Source organism: Anneissia japonica, unplaced genomic scaffold, assembly GCF_011630105.1.
Source record: "Anneissia japonica isolate Jap-2015-1 unplaced genomic scaffold, ASM1163010v1 scaffold287799_len804019_cov200, whole genome shotgun sequence".
Lineage (NCBI taxonomy): Eukaryota > Metazoa > Echinodermata > Crinoidea > Comatulida > Comatulidae > Anneissia > Anneissia japonica.
The window spans coordinates 565107-588045 of record NW_022716884.1 but is presented as its reverse complement, the minus strand read 5'-3'; the positions used below and the strand labels follow the sequence as shown (position 1 = coordinate 588045).

The window sequence follows — 22939 nt, the reverse complement described above, 5'->3', positions numbered from 1 at the left end:
TTGTGTATGAATATCAGTTACGGTGTACTTTTATCGCTAAAATACTAAATGATATAAAGGGCGCTTCCCACCCGTTGGATCCAATCAGTCAAGCAATTAAGCAATTAATTTTTTTTCAATCAATTGATCGATCAATTATTCAATCTAATTAACTGATCAATCAACTTTGGGCGAGTCGAGTAGCCGAGGTAAGGCAGGGGCGCCGCTAGCTACAGCCTTAACATCGGCGCTGGTTCCAGCCGCTCCTCGCCCATGGTTCGGTTGGAGAACCAAGTCTTCTCGGATAAGGACTTAAAATGGAGGTCCAGTGTGGCTCATGTGCACTTTAAAGAACCCATTGCATCTTTCGGAAGTACCCCGATGTTATGGTTCATTTCAGCCCCTGTCGTTGTGGAATGATGTGAACACGTATCTACCATGAAGCGCCTCTTTGCGGCTGTTTGATGGATCACGCCCACACGCAATTCAGCACAATGACGCTCCAAGCTATGGGTTATTCTCCTACCTGTACCCTAACTATTCAATTAGGATACTATGATTCAATAATACGACAATTGTTATGGGCAATATTCTCCCTTTCCACAGACTATGGAAAATTTCTGAATCAGAAATAAAGTGGAAATTTTCAACTGGTAAATGTGGCTGCTGACTGCCGAGCATATGTATCTAGAGATCCGTCTGATCGTTTTATTGCACTTTATTTTACTACTATGACGGTAACTTGCGTGACTAGTAATCTTAGCTCGCACATGTTCACACTAGAGAAATTTGGACGCGTTGCCTGTGATTGCTCAGAGTGTGAACCGCCTAGTAGAACTTGTTTACGAACTTATCCAAATACTGACCGGCTACGCGTCCATCACCGACGATAAACACCATTTATGATTTAAATAAACATTATTATTCACAGGCATCCTCAAGAGTTAATGTAATGATGAATTCGGAGGTTGATAATGTTATGTGGAACAACAGTCAAAGTTTGTTGAACTATGGAGCTAGTCCTTTACATTACGTGTTAATAACTCCATGGATCAACTACTGGACTTTTTTTTAATGTGTCTAGAATTGATGTATATCCATTAATAATGCGATACGGAGAAATAGTATTGTATTTATACTACTAAAAAAAGCAACAGCTAAATTACAGCCAGAAATTAAACCAGAGCTATGTATAGGCCCTATATATGTATGTGTGGGTGTATGTATGAATATGAATATATGTATGTAATTCAATGTGTGTATGTATATATATGCTATACATATATATGTACGTTATGTATTATAATTAGTATACTGCAGTAATCCTCACATGTATACGTACTAATTGTTAAAAGATCATTAGTGTAAGTTTATTTTTCTGGCATTTGATTGCACAAATAATATTTTAATTTACTTTGTATTTTTGATCAGTATTTATGTATAACCTTCGTGTAATACATGTATGGCTGGATCTTGGTAAGATAAAATTTAAATAAGCAACAACGAAAAGAAAACTAATTGAACAGTCAGAAATGGGACCAGGGTCTTCAGACTTCTGTTTAAACTAATTGTTTAAAATTCAGTAGCTTAAGTTTATATTGTTAACAATTTTTTCAGTAGTGTACCTCGAGTATTTTGACACCTTACACGCTGCGCCACGCTACATAGTGTTAATATTAATTATCTATTTATTTATATATGTATATATACAATATAGTATAAGTTTATAAGTGTTTTAATTGTCGTTAAAGATAAATACAGAAGAAAAAAACATTAATCCTCATACTTTAACTTAAATACCTTTAACAAAATATTTTGTTTTCCGACTGACTCGACAATATTTCCATTTTAACAATATATCTACATTTCGATGCAAATTTTCTCATGCTTAAGGACTAAATTAGTTAGAATTCTAACGCTATCCGCGTCCATTTATACAATACAATCATTAAAATTCAAAATTTACTCATGCGAAACACGTTTATGAAAATGTCGTCACCCACATAATTTGTTTTGATAAATGTTCCAAGATAAATTAACAACTTTCAATAAGAAAAAATATAATGTGTTTGGTTAGAGAAAGGTGTTTTGGTCTTAAATTTGAAAGCTTCTGAACAACTTTTCTTCCTTGAATATGATATTATCTCACTCTAGTAGGATAATTGAAAAAGTACACAAGCACACAATTCTGTCAGTATGAAGATATCCTATATCATCAGTGTACTTATTATATCATTATCATGCAGTCTAAAATGTATGCAAATGGTTCATGCCTCTCAGTCGCAAGGACTTCACTTCGAATTTTGTAAATGTGTATTGTTTTGCACATCATTGAAAACATGTGATTATATATATATGTAAAATGTCTTGAACTTTAGCACAGTTATGCGCAATTAAAGCTACGAGATGTTTAATTTTTACTTATTTTCATACTTGTATAATATAATGAAAAATAGCAAATGTTCGTATAAAGCTCTTATGTCCAAACTATTAAATTTTCTTTGACAAAATGCTGTTGTATGCACATATAATAGTCATGATGTGCCTATATATGGTCATTATGTGATTTCCTCATGATGACCATATTTAGGCATGTCACATGTTTCTATGAAATGAAATTTGATAGGCTGGACATTACATTAATAAATTGTTTTCAAGATCCTTATTTTTAACATATAAAGCTTTATTATTTTCTCGTCCATCTTATATCACTCAACAAGTTCCTCAATATGTTCCATCTCGCCGCCTTCGTTCTTATGACAGATCATTGCTATCTGTTCCTTGTGATCATTGCTATCTGTTCCTTGTTTCCGTACTAAGACTTACGGTGGTCGTACTTTTTCTTGTGCTGCATCTTCTCTTTGGAACGAACTACCATCATTTGTTAAAGACTCGTCCTCCCTTGATTCTTTTAAAATAAACCTAAAGACTTATTTGTTCACCAAACTTCAGGGTACAATGCGCCTTTGACCATTTTCTTTAATTGGCGCAATATAAATGTTTGATTGATTGATTGATTGAAAAACACTTGATTGCACAGGTGATAAGCATGCACCATTATATAAACCAATAGGGTCTTATTTACTAACATCAGAGTATTTTCGTCGCCGGCCAGTGGCACTTACGTAGATCGACGCCTGTGTGCAATGAAACTAATAACACTAATGCACTATTATTATTCTTTTTAATAACACGTGATTCCACATGACAGACATTTTTAAAAAGTGCGTTCATTCTGCTAGAAATCTTACTAAAATAATATAAGGTGAGACTGGCTTGATGGATCGAAAACAAATTAGGTATAAATATTTATCGAATAATTAGAAGATTTAAATAGAATTCCCATATCGAATATGATTATAACTAATAGGGCCTAGTTACTTTTGAAATATTTAGCCAATAATTAAACTTCAGTCACACTCAAATATAAATGAACATCGTAATACACCATTAGGGTGTAGGCAACAGACCTAGATGGCAACGGGCCTATGGTGGCAAAAGGCCGGGTGGCAAAAGGCCGGTGGCAACGGGCCTGGATGGTAAAAGGCCGGGTGGCAAAGGGCTGGGTGGCATAAGGCCGGTTGGCAAAAGGCCAGGTGGCAACGGGCCTAGGGTGGCAAAAGACAGGGTGGCAGAAAAGCGGGTGAAAAATGCCGGGTGGCGAAAGGCCTGGTGGCAAAAATCCGGGTGGCAAAAGAAAGGGCGGTAAAAGGTTGGGTGGCAAAAGACCCGATGGGCAACGGGCCTAGGGTGGCAAAAGGACGGGTGGCAACGGGCCCGGGTGGCAACGGGTCGGAACCCACACTATTAGTGTCACGTGAATGATATGTTCACATATCCGAGAATACACTGGGTAAAGCGGCGCTAGAAGCGTCCGGGCAACATTGACTTGATATGGAAAACGTAATGATAGCATAGGCTTACGCAAATATAGATTGTTGGGTTTTTTGGTATCCAATATTCAACTTATTTAAAATCACAAATGGCAATAGCAGAGACTGAATTACGTGTCATGTGCTACCGTATATAAAAATAAGAAAAACATAAAATCACTGGATTAATGCGAAAATTGTTTAAAGCACATAGATATTTAACTGTTGTATAAAACATAAAATTAACAACGATGCAATGGGAAACGAACATAATTAGTGTTGGCAAACGGAAGAGGAAAGGTTTCCTATTAAAGGTCTACTATTAAGTGGTTGTATTATGAGTTTACAGTATACCATAAGTATTCAAAGTCTACGTATACCCTCCTATGCTTGTTTAAAATATGAACCTCCTGATTATCCACTGTTATTATTGGTTGTGACAGAGTGTGTATTCTCATTATAGGAGCATTATTTTACCTTCTTGCGCACCACTTACCATGGAGTGTTCTGTACGCGTGCGCGCAACTCTATATGACATGCAAATTCATGAAGAATTCACTTTACCACAGGTACGATAGTGACATGATGTTTTCTACTTACTTAGGATGGGATATCTCCACCTCCAAGATCAACTCAGGCGGAATATCAAACATCTCAGGGTCTTCACCGTTAGCAGACAAGACTAATGGCAATATATCGAATCGACCATAACCAGCTTTCCAACCAAATTTAATACAAAGCTGAAATGAAAGAAGTCAAAATTGATTTTCAATTTGTGGATGGCAGCCTAATAAATGTATACAATAATTTGGAAGAATATCATTATCGTATCATTATCATTCTTATTATTTTTGTTGTTGTATTGTTACTGATGTTTTGAAACGTCAAGATATTACTAATGTTGTAATAATTGTTATCGTTAAAATAGAATTGGTTATACAGCACTAAGTACCGTTGTCTTTATTGATTACTCGTAGTCTCATTAAAAATGAGACAAATTGTAGTTGAGGCCAAGGCCTGTCCGTTTTCAATTGATTGACTATTTTAAAATGGACGAAAATTACGTTCAAAGTGTTTTAAAAATTGTTATAAAGATGACTCGAAGAGTGCAGACAGGAAGGTAAATTTGTTTACAGTACTCTGGATAAATCTAAGTAATGATAACCTGAAACTAAAAGAATCGTCGTTATGGAAACGTTCCTTATTTCTAAGGTCCAAAGGAGTTAATAAAATTAAGTTGCTGAATATTGACTAATATCTAACTGTCGTGCTAGATTCATAGAATCTAATTCCTTAATAACCAGTAATGCAAAAGTAAACAGTAGCAAGTTATGGTGTCACAATCTGACATTCTTTCTTCAGCGCATCCTGTACTCAACAGTTGAGAATCACATAAACAAATTGTGTAAGTTTCTGCTTGCCTGTAGTGGCAGTGCTGCTACTACTGCTCGATTGCTACTGCTACTTCTACTACTTCTATTACTACAACTACACTACAACTACAACTACTACTACTACTGCTGCAGCTGCTGCTACTACTACTGCTGCTGCTGCTGCTACTACTAGCCTACTGTGTTGCTACTATTAATGCCGCTGCTACTGCTACTACTCCTGTTGCTGCTACTATTACTACTGGTACTGTTGCACTACTATTGCCGCTATTATTCTACTATTCTATTATGTTCTATTCTTTGCTGGTGCTCGTCATCTTCTGTTCAGCATCTGTGTTATGGACGTCACGGTGGACTGCCCTTTAGCCGACCACTCATAGGTACAACTAGAAAAAGAATTATGCCTATAGTAGTATTATACTCCTACTGTTTTTTTTTCTCAAACATTTTAAATAGTATAAAAATATACTAAATCACTGTATATTAAACTACCGGTAATACAATTTTTATATGCACATTTCTTTATTTTATCATTCAAAACATGCGTACGTTGTAAACATTTGTATGTCATTCTTTATTATAACCTACACCTCGTTTTAACATATCGTAGCCGTTAGAAATAAAACCATTTATAATTACTGACATCACCACTGGAAATTGTTAACATTTCAAACACCACAACATAAAGAACTAGACTAAAGTACTTTACAACATTATGATGCATTGTTTAACGATTTAATGCACTTCGTTACTTATCTGAAGCAATTTATTGCCAGTTTCTATATCATGAAATTACTAACAGTTATCCCCAGGCCAAACATTTCTGTTTAGAAGATTACTGGTTTGAATTTAAATGAAGTTGATATAACCGGTTCAACTTGATCATTATCCCTGTGACTAAATATATCCGTGAAATACATTTTTTTAAATGTTTATTCTTCAGTTTAAGCAAATTCAGACACTGATTTTCAGTGATATGATTCGTAAGATATGAGCAAATGACCGATTTATATTAAGATCAGAAAATGAACCTGCATTTCATTCTATACATTTAATCAAAATTGTTCTTTCAATCGAAAATACGCTTCAATTTGTTTTAGCTGGAGTTAACAATAAAACAAAAATGTGATTGCTAGCGGCGAACTCTATATATTAGTAGAGTACATAATTTAAAATATATATTTCATGGCCATAGCATGGATGGCAATCACAATGTATCAGTGTGAAAGTTTATTGAGAAATTATGATTAATAAGGACGTTTTTGAAGAGCGGGATCTAAGTGAACCAATCTTGATTTATACACGATGGATTATACATGAACCAGTACACGTTAGTCTATTACAATACGTGATCGATTATCATTATCATCATCATTATTACTATATTTTATTTCAGTAATTAAGGAACATTCGAGGTGTCTTCAAATCTTACAAAATTGGATTGAGTTGGATTGGACTTCTTTGGTGTGAATATATCGTGGATAGCTCTGAAGACTTAATTTCTGTGGGTCCTTCTGGTGGTTAATTGGGCAATATGTACAGAGGGAGACAATCCGCTGCCGCTTTCCCATGAGGGAGGCCTACTAGGCCTATGTTCTTAAAGTTGCACATGGGTCATATTGCACACGGGACCAAGCTTAAATAAACGTCTCTTTCGAAAGCCGGCGCGGGGCAGCACATGTGCGCGGCGTCTAGCCTACTGCTGATATGAGAGTTCATATAAGCTGCAATATAACGAATGGTTACGTCATCTGTTATACAATTTTAAGACGATCTCCATTCATATCTATCAACAATGTCACACCGTATCTGTGTTTTACGTGAATCATCATGTACAAAAGCGGATATCATTTAAACAATACCTTACAACGCGATCCGACTAAATATAATTATGACTATGATATTAGGCGAGACTTTTTATACCTTGTTTAGCAAACCCTCCGACTGCAAATATTGATGATTTCGAATAAAAATAAAATATTTTATTTTTTGCCAATTAGCGCAACCGCCGCCAAAAAAAAGTGGAAATTTCAGAAAAAAAAAAGTTTTTTTTCTTTATTTTTATTACGCCCTCCGCTGCCTTAAAATCTCCAAAGATAAGATATTGATTTTTCTTCCTAATTATATAAATTTGAAGTATTTAACCATCATAACATTATTATTACATTCACCAATAAAATTTTATTTTCTCCTCCGTCTGGACGTTTTTGGCTAAACTATTTGCTAAATAAGGAAACAAAATTTTATTTTAAGTTTTATTCCCCCCCCTCCTCTGATAATCTTTAAAAAAATAAGTACGCGAAACAAGGAATAGAAAAAGTATGGCCATAACACTAATAATGTAAGCAATTTATTAGAATTGCCAAAACAACTTGCAGTAAAACTAGAATCAGAAGTCGGAATTGCATGCAAACACTCAGGGCCTCGGGCCTGCCCAAAATCGTCTGCTGTGCGTAAGAAAATATGTGTACACGTTGCCAAGCGCACAACTTAATTTTATAGGATCACAGAGATGTCAATAGACCTTTACGGAGTGGCAATCAAACTTAACAACTGACCAATCAGAACTGCGGTAGGAATACGCGCGCGGCTCACAAACACACGTGTTGTCCCACACACGTACGAGTTCGCGTATGTTTTAACCATTAACAGTCGTCTTGTGCGACCTTAGCAACAATATCCAAGGGGCGGGGCTTAGCGGAAAGGTCCTTAGGTCACATACACACATTGGTTTCTCCACCTTAATCAAACTGCACCATGCACTCATATAACAAGAATATTGTTTACTTAAAAGGGTATTATCAGATTACTATTGCAAATATTTATAATAAAAATAAACAACAGCACCAGCAACAAAAATAACAACAGCACTAACTGCTAGGGCCTACTACTACTATTAATATCATTCAGGGCTTATTTAAAAACTAATAACATTAATACTACTAATACTAATAATTATATAAATAAATAATAATAACAATATTAATAAACAATAATAATAATAATAGAAATATTATCAATAATGATAACAATAATATTAATAATAACAATAATGATAATAATAATAATAACAATAATAATGATAACAATAATAATAATAATAACATATATAATAATAATAATAAAAAGCATAATACTGTATTATTTCTATATTGTGTCGTCTGAATGTCGGCGATTTTTCCGGTAGTGCCCAGACTAAATGCATACTAAAATAATGACTAACAATTATCAATACTGCAATATTCGTAATTAGGCCTACCAAATGTGCCATCATCTCTACACATTTTCTTTCTGAAATTAGGGTAATTGTAATGGATCCATTGAATACAGACTTCGCGCCAAAATGGCTCCTAAAAGGATCTTAAGAAGGAGTACCTTAGGAAATTTCATCAGTTACAAATAATGTTGTAATCGCTAGATGCATAAGACACATTAAAGGGGCAAAGATGTTTCTTACGTATTGACGAACGATGTGCGAGTATACAGTACTTTCTTATGACGAAACAGTACGTATAACGCACTGGATGACAGCCACAACATGAAAAGCACTGGATGTTTCTAATTTTACAAGCATGAATTCAAGCTCAAACGTAATAGTGTCAACTCGTGAATAAATGTACTCCGATTCAGTTAAATGAGATGATTGCAATTTTTTTCTAGGTTTTTATTATCGTATTATCACGTAAATTATATTATATACACATCTGGATCATGCTTTCCTCGATGTTTAAACTTTTTGTTAACAAGTTATGATCTCGTTGAAAATATATTGAGCAAAGAGGAATTGGTATTGCTTTTCAAATTCATCGGAGAATTCTTTGGCTTATAATGCAAGTTTTAAACTATTTTTGCGACCTCCTGTAGCTACAGATATTAGATTAAGGGAAAATTCGATTTCGAAATAAGCACGCTCTAGATGCTTTAAGTACAACCGTTTTGACCATTAAATCGACAGTAGCTCCAATGCGTAATGGCTCCGAAGACGAAGCCTAAATTGATAACATGTCAACTTCTACATCCATTATCCAATTCACTGCGGTATGTTCTTGTATAGGATGAGCATGAATGTTGTATTTGGATTTCTATAGTTATCATGATAATGTTAAGTTTAAAGTGGTATACTTCTAAGTGTGTCATGAATTTTATTATAATAAACTTAAATCGATATATTTTGTCATCTTGTTTACTATTGTATGTATAGCATAGTGTAACAATCATCACCATTGTTTAGTGTTGTCAATAACGTAATTCGGCTATACAAAACAAGATGTGAACATTTACCTTCATGTGCAAATATCTGCATATTAAAGTTTTTATTGGGGTACGCATTCAAATGATACATACGTACATACATAAACCCGATATATATTTATATACATAGTGTTATATGAACAGAAGAAAGTTATAGCTGGCAGTCTAGTCACGTGCGATATTAGTGCTATATCAAAATCGTGACGTCAGACACGTTAAAAGAATGACGGGGCCATAGATTCTACTGGCGACTGGATCACCACAACGAATTCGTTGTTAAGTGGCTATATGACGTTCGCCATGTATGCGAAAGGTCCCGCGTTGTTGCCTTCATTTGGGGAAATGTCGGCGATGTAGCCTTCATTTGGGGACATGTCCATCTGACCAAATTTTGGACAGTTGGACATTTCCCCACACATGTTTTCCTATTGGTAATATACCACCGAACGTTGTTATTATTTTGTTAACCCAAAAAAAAAAAAAAAACACACTAAAAGATACATTATACAGAGTCATAGTTATCCGTCGATGATGGAGCATCGTTCAAATAATAACATTTCATGTAGGCCTATTTTAATTGAATAAAAATTGTAAAAGAAAAAAAAACTATAGGCCTACTCACTTAAATCAGAAAATGAACAAACCGAAGATATAATAAAAAAAATTATACGGTTTAGTAGTCACAGACCTAACTAAATGTAGGTCTATACTCGCAGACAAAACATATACATACACACATATATGCCTACCATACATCTATTAAAGACATCAAACGCTAATTAGGACTTCTTCACGCATATTCGCATATTTTACAGCAACGAATTGCCTATGTTATAAATTCAACTTATCAAAGCAACCAATTCCTTCTGTACATATTGTGGAAAAATACCGAGAGAGAAATTTCTGAGAATATAATGCTATACTGAACTATTATGTGTGGCAACGGGCCGGGTGGCAAAGGCTGGGTGGCAACGAGCATAGGGTGGCAACGGACCGGGTGGCAAAAGGCCGGGTGGCAACGGGCCTAGGTGGCAACGGGCCGGGTGGCAAAATGCCGGGTGGCAACAAGCCGGGTGACAACGGGCCTAAACCCCTTGCATCTATATGTATTTTTGCCATAGTGCTCGACCGTGCCTTGTGACATTTTTCATATTTCAATAAACAACAATAGTTCTATTATTAGTTCAAACTAATTACTGTATAGAACTAAAACTGAGCAAATTTGAAAAAAAAATCAACAACAATCCAATTTTCTGCAGAAAACAACCCAACCAGGCTACCACGCAACCATTAACATTTCCAACTTATATAATATATTTGTATTTAATTATTCTTTTTAACAACTTTTGGAGGGGTGGCAACGGGTGGCTTACTTCAGTGGCAGTTTCTCATAAGGACGAACAACAATGAAAATATAGGCCTACTATAACTATACAAACTTATATTGTATTCTATTGATAAGAATAAACAGTAAGAACTTAACAATATTATTTTGCTAGAAACAATAAAAAAAAAAACATATTTGGATAGGTATGATGTGTAATAAAAATATTGAACAGATTTATTTCTTCTGTGTTTATTGCAATTATGAATAGTGACTAGGCAATATATCAGTCGTTTTCCCCACGGACTTCGATACGCAACGATCTACAATCTGTACACCATTATTCTTTCAACGAAACTGGATATGAATGTAAAGCTTAATAAAATCGTGTGTTATTGTGTGACAATAGTTAGCTAAATACAGACATAAAAAAGCATTAAAATGCATGTCTTATATTTTGTAAAAGGCTTAGTAATGATGACCCCGAGGAGATATAATTTTTTTTATTGATATGCCATTGCTTTTGGCGTTAAATATTTTGCTCATAAACTGTTATATGGATAAATTAATCGCAACATCACTTAGTTTGTGTACCTCTGTGTTTTAAGGGAAAATACAAAACGCTGAGAACTAAATCATTAATACAAGAGTGTAGATAATATACTCACTACAAACACGATAGTACAGTATGCTCAATCTTGAGTTGATACTAACATCATTTGAACTGTATTTAGTATGTATAAACAAAAATAACCCAACATGACTGACTTTTATAAGACTCGGTTCATTAACTTTGATTAGAGACAGAAATGTGTAAAATCATGAAATATTTTCCTAACAGCGACGTTCGAAATAATTTCCATTCATATTAAAGTTCAATAGTTTGTACAACTTTCGCTAATGTTTCATCACGATATCGATAATCAACACTTGATTGAGTCCCAACGTCAATAAAGGGGTTTCTGATAGCATTAAATGTGTGAACATAATTAAAAAAAGGTATATTCGTATTTTGTTTAAGTGCTGGTTCGCGTGATTTCTAGATAATTATTCAATTATGCCTTAGTAAAAAAAATGCAAATATTCTGAAATATTCATTCAGTGATTGGCTATGAATGAAAAAAAAAACCGGGGTTTGAACCTGGGGCCATCTGATGTTCTGATGTCTATGTATTCTCACACTCATTCACATGCGTAGGTGGACAGCACCTAGTCCTTGGGGGCTTGGGGGCACCCATTTTTTCACACTCGGAAATTCCTCTTCTTCAACGTCTCTTATACACATCTAGATGTGTATAAGAGACAGATATATATATGTGTGTGTGTGTATCTGCGAATATATCAGGTGATTATATAGTGTTTAAACTTACGCTAACAATTCTCGACGACGTAACTTCCATGTATCTCTTTTCTAAACTTGAGTTGAATACAACGCCATCTATAGTTACCGTACTTAGACCACTTATGTATTGTATTATCCAATGCTCTATATCTCTATGTTACAACGCCCTGTAGTCCAATTATAATAGTCATGTGATTAAACAGTCGAAACCATTTACTCAAGGCCATACACAAATGTTATTTTACTAACAGATCATTCGCAAATTACGTAATAAAAATTTCGAACAAAGTTCAAACGGTATCCTTCAGAAGAACACAAATATTTTTTTTATTTTTTTTTTTTGCTTCTGGTTGTTGAAAATAAACTTACAAATTGTATTCTAAGTTTTGTCCTCGTCTGACATTTGTTTTAGTAATATTTTACAAATCTGTAAAGACGATTCAGTCCACTGCTTCCATGCAATTTTCCAAAATTGTGGATAATAATTCGATTATCCAACTTTAAACAGCTTTGTACATGTATATATTGAAATTGGAGAGGATTGCGAAGATTATTGTCTTTCATTAATGTCGGACAGAAGATGACGTTCAATTATTAGCATACCGATTAACGAATTACTACCCTCCAGCTGCGTCTTTATATAGCAAGGAGCAATACTGACGGCTAAATTATTCAGAAATTATGGGTTCAAGTTTATCTGGCCATAAACAAATATAAAACCGAAAAAGAAAATGATGACGCCTGCATTCATGGTGGAAATCTAACAAAATATAATTTTCTGATTGAGCGTCAATGTAGTTGAGTAAGCACCGCTGATTACCGGTATTGTTGGTCCGAAATGTCAAAAGGCATTGTAGTAATATTCGCCTCTAAATTCATGTCTGTGGTAGGCTACGTATCATGTGTCTACAAAACATTAAGTATATTTTATTCTGAATTTTGCATTTGGCTGATTTTATATGTAGCATAATGTAGTAATTCCTTTTCTGCAACTTACTTAGACCTATAATAATGTAGACTCGTTTTTCATTTTTTAGGTTATTCAGACATATTATATGAATGATCCATTGAGAGACATGAGCCAACTGCTACTCAACAGGCTGGTTGAGTTAACAACAAGAGAACAAATTAACGATGAATACAAGGCTTCTAACAGGAAATGATTATAAGTATGACGATACTTTAGGTGTTCATAAGTATCCGTTCAATTACAACTTGAGATACCATAATCAATGAGTGGCATGACAAGAACAGAGCTTCACTGGATACATTTTTGGTCTGATTTACAGTAATACAAAATAAAGAGGATAGAGAACCTAATGCACTGTAGGTTAAACAATACAATACCTATTACTTTGTGGTGCTATTTAGCCCTAAGTTATGTTAATTACTGTACTTCATTATGATTTAAAAGCCTAAAAAATTGCTAGGCCTATGTGATGCTCTGTAGGCCTCAACAATGTTAATTATGATGATAGGAAGAAATTAGTTTAGTCGTAATCCTCGAATTTTAGTTGACTTTAAGCCTGTTTTCCATTAAGCGAATTTATTCGCGCGAATCGAAAGCGTTTGGTTCATGTGCACTCACATTTCTATCGGTGTTTTTCGCTTTTATTTAGCGAAATCAATAGTTCATAGCGAATTGTTTCTACTTTTTGCGAAGCGAAAAAATGCGCAACCAATCAGAGCTCAGGAAGCTAACAGAGGCTTTCGATTCGCGCGAATAAATTCGCCTCGTGGAAAACAGGAGACAATTGTTAATGACAATAATTTGATTATTTTATTACATAGCTCATGTGTATGATGATGATGATGATGATGATAATGATGAAGATAATAATAATGATGATAATGACAATGATGATGCTGATGTTGATGACGATGATGATAATGATGAAGTTGACGACAACGACAAAGGTGATGATGAAAATTATAACGATGGATGACGATTATGATGATGATAGTGATAACGATAATAAATTATAACAAGATGATATAATTGATGATAATATGATAATGATATGATAATAATAATACAAGTTTATATAGATGAAGTTATTATTATAATTATGATAATCATTGTATGAATAATTGGAATAATTACCATTATTAGTTTTTAAAATGATGTACACCTATACAAAAAAATCATCTTTTGGATATTTTAATGAATTTTCAAACTGAAAATAACCTCGTTACTAAAATAATTACATTGCGTTGTCTTTTAGAAAGATATAATCACTCGTAATTTTAAAATTCGAATGCGGAGAATTTAGCACGTTCAATGAGTGTTACAAAAGAAATACATCACAACACAGCTGATTATAAGGTAATTACTCCACAACGTGTTCTTGACTTTCTATCCCCTATGAGATTTACGAGTATGTAATCTTCCTCCTGCCAATAGTGTCATATTTTAGGCTAATATTGTCCCAATATTAGAGCAAGTAGATGTGGGAGCGTTTTAGATATATAGTCAACAAATTAACGCCAGTGGGAACTTTTTGTCAAAGTAACACAATTTGATGATATGTTTTGTTATGTCAGTTTGTTTAATTTTAAAGTGTCGTCAATTAAAGTAACCTCTTCCATCATCATCATATGAATTATGTTGTAGAGAAAATAAATTAGCCTATTAAAATTATGTTCTCACCATTTAGATTGTCCAAATACCGTTTCATTTATTCATTTACAGTGTGGGATGGCAAGGTTTTATTGAGCATTATTACCATTGTAATTATTATCGTTATCAATATATAGGCCTATATAATATTAAAATATATATAAAATACTATATGTATTAACTGTTCATTTAAAATTCATAAGTTATAATTAAAGCACTATGGTATTCTTGTAATTTGACATCATAGTCATTTGAGTCTACATTCTTTTTACTATATGTTGAAAATGTAAATATCCTGAACTATTCATCTTCAATTATCTGATGCAGCACGTAGCTATTACATAATATGCGCGCCTTGTGACGCTAGAATGGGCCATAAGCGCGGACATTCTTGTCCCATCTAGAGCCCCTTTAAGCAAATATTTAGTTAATTTTTTTTGTATTGGCCTATAAATAAGGAAAAAATAAAAAGTGATGTTGAACAAATGTCGCGTGATTACCCTACTTTTGAACACGAAGTGTATATGATGTGAAGATTATTGATTTTCTATTTATTGATATACGTTTGTTCAAAGTCCCTGGGGGCGGCCACTAAAGTAGGGATGGAAACCGGTGTGCGCATAAACGACAGTATAATCAATTGTGGAAATGGACACCTCTCAACTCTGTCATCTCCGGTGACTCTGATAACTAACGTACTTGCATTAAATCAGCGCTTGCATTTCTTATGCGGTATTTTCTTCGCCGAAACTGTCTAGAACCACAATTACGTATTACGTCATTCGGTAAACGTTAAAATTTAATCAATTAAGTTCTCGCCATAATTGATTTGGTTTAAATCTGAATGGAGATCAATACTTATTTCTTTTCATTCAAACAGTGTAATGAAGTATGTATCTCTTCCTAAGGGACCATATTATCCATCCCCAAGGAAAGTCCCGAGCACAAAATAAACAATGCAATAATAGACATGACCAATCCTTAAGTGGTCGTAAGTGACCAATACAAGCGGATATTGACCGATAAACAGGTGTTAATTATATTATGGTGGAACCATTTAAGAGATAAGTTTTCACCGCATCGATGTTCAAAATATAGTGACCATAAATGACTATGGTTTTCAAAGATAGATTCGTGTTAGACCCACTCAGACACGTAGTTCCCATTTATGAACTCTTTCAATACAGTTTGCTTTGCAACTTTAATTATTGTATAAAAGAACTTTAACATACTATAAAAGAGAGAAAAAAAAGAACGAACAAGATCAAGATTTAAGCACGGAAAACCTATAAAAGAGCTTATGATGACGTAAATGAGCGCGTACTCAAGTAAAAATGAGTTACGTGCTTCATTATAAACAATAATAATAATAATAGGTCTACTACTGCAGTGTTAATAGTTCACAACATCCTCTGCAGACGAATGACTATGTGTCTAAACAGATAACATCAACAAAACAAAATTACTATTATACAATTTACTAATTAGAATTTTCATATCTAGGATGTGTTATATTGTAATGTAATAGACAGCCACAATGGCAATATATCAACAGTTATAGTACAGTTTACACACTGTTATGTCCCGTGTCATGTGATCGTTGTACATATGTTAATGACTTCAGGTCAATAATGAATTCAAACTTACAATTAGCGTTCGCATACATGTTTATAATGCTTCTTTCTTACTTTTTCAATGCGAATGTTGATAATATATACTAATATAAGGGTTTTAATTCGCCTGAGTGCTACGATAATAATAACAAGCAGAATTAAAGCATTCCCTCTGCTGTCACCTAGTGTAGAGCGCAAATGTTATAACAACAACAGCAACAACTTAAGCCGGGCAATCACTGCGTCGTTCGACAGCCGTACGACCGTCGTATGACGAATCCAACCCGGCTCCGTGCAAGCGTTAGACGACAAGGTATGTAGAATGGCGTCGGTCGACAACCGTCGGGCGGAGTGAGTACCTGGCTTCACAGCGGTTACAACCAGAAGCCTGATTTACTTTTTGTTTAGTTATTGTTTTTGTGGCTACTGAAATTATCTATTAAACCCCCACACGAATAAGGTGTTCGAATGCACTTGCCCATTCATTGTGACAATAAGAACCTAGTAGTCTACAGTAACTAAAAGTGTTTTAGGCCCTCGTAAGTGTATGTGTTCATTTTCACTGGCAACCTCTAAGTCGCCTGGAGAGACAGTTCGGTCTTTCGGCCTTTGTGCCCATACTAATCACCGATGTCGCCCGGATTGCCTCATGCTTATGGCAAACCTATTATAATAAAAGTGTTATGGGGGTTTGGAGGGTGTTTGTTTTTAGGAGGGGTAAAAAATTCATTTGAAATATATACAGGGTTTATATTTGTGAGGTGTCCTGGCAATATGAAGTCATATTTTTACGAGAATTATAAGCCTAATTTTGTTAAGTTTAATACCTATATTTCATGATAATATACGTTCTAAATCTATTTACATACATTAAAATTGAGTTTTAGAAACATGAAACTGTTTTAAAGAAATAATAAGGAAAACAAAAAATTCAGTTCTTTCCTCTAGAGTCGATACTCTCTTAAGTATATTTTAGGCAATTAAATTAATTTCATCCGGTTGTACTCAACAGAGGAACTTGATTCAAGAGTAAAGCTTATGAGGTGATATACCGTAACTGAATACATCAATATCTCATTTTTTATGTTTGGTATCAAAAGACTCGTTTTGTGACGACACCTCACAATTGCTGCGTTTTATGTATTCTTTGTATGCATTTGTCATAATTGAATATAATAAAAAAAAAAAAAAGAGAAAAAAAAAATACACATTTACACCGTATACGTGTTACGTAATTAACAATATTGAATTTTATTATTCCACGCCACATCAATATTTTTCAGCTCATTACAAAATATAACTTCCATGTGGACTACTTATTTAAAGTGGTTCTCGCCATAGTTGCGCGCACATAAATCGGCGAGAGCGTTATATGTAAACGAGGCTACGCACACCATTACAGTCAATCACAGAATGTTTCATTTCACCATGAATAGACGAATGTGGGACCTAAATTATTTATCAGCTACTTTAATACCCATTATGCATTATAGCAAGTGTCCACGGACAAGCATGCGGCAGTCAATGGTGTGTACAATGTTATCTAATATTGTGAGGCTATGCCAATTCGATAAGTATCTAGGTTGAAACGCATCGATGAGTGTTGAAGTGAGTGTGCATTCTGTACTTGTATTATGATTTGTCTGAATATAAGACGAGTAATTTCGGGGAAAAATTCAAATGGCTTCCTAGCCTGTAAAGATTGTTGCTTGTATGCAAGTATCTCAATGGTCTTGTCTCTTGACACACTAATGTCCGTCATTCACATTCGCTGAATTACCTTACCCCTGTCAAAATGAATAGCATCACATGTGATCCCACTCCATTATCTTATGCACTGCCATTACTCTGGAATTATCCAGCCTCAAGGAGGCATACAGTGATCATGTTTTCTGGATTGGCAGGTTCGCTGCTAACCATTCTCTTGCTTAATTTAGTTTCAATACTTCATTTGTTTTAGTTTATAAACCGTACTATGTCCCGCACATCACAATGTAACCTTACAGTTTTTGGCTACTAAATGACAAGGTTTTATGGGCGCACAAGCGGCCCAGTTTCGGCAACGGCGTACTGTACTGCTACCATAACCGACCTCTACAGCTGTCGACTACTTAGATCATTACTTTAAAAAAAAATGGAAGTGAATTCACAGTATACTCCCCTTTTCCCAAATCTAAACATTGTAATTGGAACTTTACTGGACGTTGTATACACCCCCACCCACACACACACACACACCAGCTATCCGTCTTGTATATACTGTAGTGTTCAATTGCTGAAACTCTCATCCTCTATTATGGTTGACTTAGGAAGCATGAATTCAGTAAAACCGCATATAAAACAGTTTAAAACGTTGAAAAAGTTTAAACCATTTTGTACGCAGTTTGGCTAAATATTATTAGACGCTTTGTTGAACCATTTGGTGACGCATAACTAAAATATTTTGTAGTGTTAGGACACACTGTGACACTACAGTATAGTATGTTACTGTTGGTGCTTGGCGGAGATATTCCCTCAACACTGACCTTTGTCGAATTAACCAACGCTGAGGACCAACACAACTGCTTTGGATGAAGTACCAATCGTACCAAAGATATAGTCGTCAGAAGCTTAACATTCTTAGAGGTCTGTATTAAATTCTGCAGAATAATAGTATGTCATGCACTTTACATACTATTGGTGCCTTGTAGAGATGTTAGCGACTCCTCCTGTGGACTATGCTCGATGCATCACTTATACATTTTGGAATCAATGTACTAACGGAAACCACTGTCGTCAAAAGCTAAATTGTCTTAGGAACCCATCACCTATGTCACCTACTTCACATATAATATTGGTGCTTAGAGGAAATTGTCTTGAATTCTGTCCCTCCAGCATCTTTTGTGGAATAATGCCCAAATGGAGTTGGACAAAACCAAAATGTCATCGAAATTTCAGCCTGTTGTACGTCAATTCCGCATGCTCTGACCCTTTATGGATCTGCTAAATGAGTGATTCAATATTTTTCTCATTATATTCAACCTAATCCAGCTTTGTTTCGTACAACTTCATTCAATAACATCAAAGCAATCCTTTCTTAGTTTCATAACAAGCACGCTTAGACTACCGTTACTAAAATCTAATATTTTATCCTATTTAAAGACTACTTTCATGGTTTGCAGCATGGTTCTTCTTCTTCTTCTCGCTGCCTTCATCTTGTTGAAGATTCTGCAATTGTCTATAAGCTCATGCGTGTCTTGCAACTATGTTGTTAATTATATGTCTTTGGCCAAAGGGCGTTCTACTGCCTCACAACTCTTTGCAGTCTTCAATAGTGTCAGTAATCTCAACAAAATCTGGAAAAATCGATCTCACCTAGGCCTACTTGGATTTTCCTGACAGCGTGCCTCATCCATTACTTCTTCATAAATTATAGTACACTCCTAGCTATCTCTGTCGTTGAGTCTAAGCTTGTCTTATTAACTACTGTTAAAGAACCATCCTTACCGATAGTGGCGCGACGCTTGTGCAAGTAGCTTGTGTCCTTAGACAAGACACTTTCGCTACATTTGTCTTTCTCTACCCAGAAGTATAGTGGGTATCAGGAGGAGTGGCAAGCCAGAACATCCTTGTAGTCTGTTACAAACGGCAAACAGAGATGGGTACTTCAACAATACTTTGTTTAATTACACGTCAACACATGTGAACTTTGCATCCAGTGTTTCAAATGCCAAATTAATTCTATTACTTGCAAACGTGAGGGAATAATGTTCTATAACGGGTCAACCACATGTGCTTATATCTCCTCTCAAAAGTTAATGGTATTCTGGATGTGATTGTAATATAATTTCTTTTAGTATGATAATTGCTTGATAATTCAGTATATGAATTATCGTCAGGCATTTTATCCGAAAACATAAATTATCTGATGCATATGTTATTATACCATCCACAAGTAGATAATATTGATAGGGTACCAAAGTGCACGCCTGTGTGTGTGTGTGTGTGCACGCCTGTGTGTTTGAACGCAGTACAAGTTGGCGTAAGCTCTTTACCTGCAGACTAGAACTATTGACCTTTGTAATAAAATTGACGTATGAGTGGAACATACTGACAGTAAATTAAACTGACTTACACTAGTCACTAACTGAATAATGGATGAGTGTGCAGATGAATGCGATATAAGTATCATAGGAAACACCCAATTATTTCGCAAAAGAACATTTAAAAATGAACTATGAACAGAAGAACGAAAGATCGAATTTGTAAGCTAGCCATTGCAGTGTTGCTAGGTGACCAACAATCCTCCGGCAACCACTTGATTGACACTACTGGCACTAGTCAGGATGTGCATACAAATCAAAGTACAATTCTGTACGACCTTGTTGGGTGAAATTAGTTTTGAGATGAACACTTGTACAATATCATACTTCGCCCCTCCCTCCGGCCCCACACTTCCTCTTCTTCATTAAAATCATCACCAAAATACAACATTCACCACCACATCATAGACCATTATTTTCACTACAATCATAACATAACTATCACAACATACCAACATAATAACAATCAGTATTATACCATAATCATTATCATCATAAATGTTACCGTCATCATAAATGTTACCTTGGTATTATCAATTAGAATTTACAACTAAAGACCGATCTGTCTGTCAATCTCATCCTTCAGTGATAGTTAACAAAACAACGGGAGGAAGTTGTATTTCAAACAAGTATATTTTGGATAAAACAACGATTACTTGTCGCTTTTAGCCAAATTAGTCCCAGTTGTCCGGAACATCACTTCAATAAAATAGTATAAAACGGTCAATAAGAGGACAGGGACCTGAGACTAACAGGTGATAACGACTTATTCTTTTAAAATATCGGGTGCTAAAATTGATTCAAACTAAATTCGACACATGGAAATTGTACACAACTTATATATTTTATCAGTGTATAGGCCCCTATGCATGCAACTAATATACTGGGATATTCCAAAGATTTCTGTGATGCCTTGGAGGAAATTCCTTCGCTGACACACTAGCAGCATCTGCAGCCTGGATGCGGATTTCTTTTGTTATTCTTATGTGTAAGTTTATTGCAGGTGATACAGATAATAGCTAATACACGCGACTTAATAAAACTATAATTGCTATAAGCAGATCAATGCAGAGAATAAATCGAAGACAAAACAGATTAATATTAAACGAATGGATAAAGCAGTTGTATGTCAACTATATTATATCCTTGTTAAATACGAGGTTCATTATTTGATACCACTTCTACAACTTCGACGGTCGTTTTGCCTAGGCCTATATATACATTCCCAAAAATAAAGTCAATTTGAGTCTACAATGTTGTAAAAAAAAAAACACATTAAGGACGCTGTACACTCTTCAGTAAAAGTAGGGGATTTTCTCCCGGTGTACCGTACTGCCCAATCACCACCAGAAAACACCGCACTGGAAATAAGTCTTCTTTGGTATTTGTTTGGTTATCCTTTCATGGTGTTTCCACCGATTAAATCCAGCGCTTTCCCGAGTCCAAGACCCCCGACGAGAGGGCAGATTTCCCCGACGAGAGCAAAGTGGGCGTCACGTGGTCGAGTGTCGCTTAAAATGTTTCGAAAGTGGTCCAGGGGTCAAAGCCCCAACAAATGTTGACAATTTAGAGGATTCAAAGGCTTACTTAATCGATTTTAGAGTATAATAATACGTAGAAAATATGCATAAAAATTTTTCTTTTCCCCGACTTGAGGCCCTAGCCCCTCACCCCCCCCCCCACTGCTGGCGCCATCCCTGATTAAATCCAATCCAATACAATAAAAACTATGGAGCTCTCTTGATCTGACGTCATTTATACTTGTCAACAAACATTAATATAAATTTCCTAAATTTAACATTGTGACATCTTTATCTCTTTTATAGACGCGCAGCAGAAGTTTGTGTGACAATTAGAAGACAAAAAGACAGAATGTTCATGGTTCTAAAAACGTTTAGCGACGGCCTAAACAACACTATTTAAACGTTACATACCTCTGTAAACTCGACAGTGGCTGGATCCCCGGTGATAGATCCATCCGGGTTTCTATAACCTGCGTACATAATGAGCTGGGGGTTCCAGACTCTGAAATCATGTTTTCCATCTGTTCGATTTGGAAATACTGTAATTGCTGACCTATTGGGAAATGAATCAAAATGCATTTGGCAATATTGTATCAATTTAACTAACATAAGTAGAGAGAGATACGAATTAACATTTCCTAAAATAACAAAATACATGGTTGTGAATTCAAATATGTGTTTCTCCACCCACTGATCGAGCAGAACTGTGAGAAAGAGAAAAGTAAAGAAACGAAGAGAAAGGTATACGGAAAAATACAATTTCATGACTGGCCACAGGACAACAACCACCGTTTATCTTCAAATATGGTAATAAATATTGAGAAAAACATATATGTCCCATCGGGATTCGAACCCAAGACCTTCCGATTACTGTCTAGATACTCTATCAACTGAGCTATGAGGCCAAGTAGTATACACCCTTGGATTTTCCCACTAGGGCAC

At 35.1% G+C, this 22939-nt stretch overlaps 1 protein-coding gene across 1 annotated transcript in view; it reads right to left on the bottom strand.

The window, feature by feature from the left end:
* The window catches only part of LOC117110033 (nitric oxide synthase, brain-like), a gene marked incomplete in the record, with an annotated part of 78565 nt that overhangs the window by 24410 nt on the left and 31216 nt on the right, over positions 1–22939 (bottom strand). The window contains 2 exon segments of the mRNA XM_033252599.1: positions 4452–4591; positions 22409–22550. Of these exon segments, the coding sequence (XP_033108490.1) occupies positions 4452–4591; positions 22409–22550 (282 nt within the window).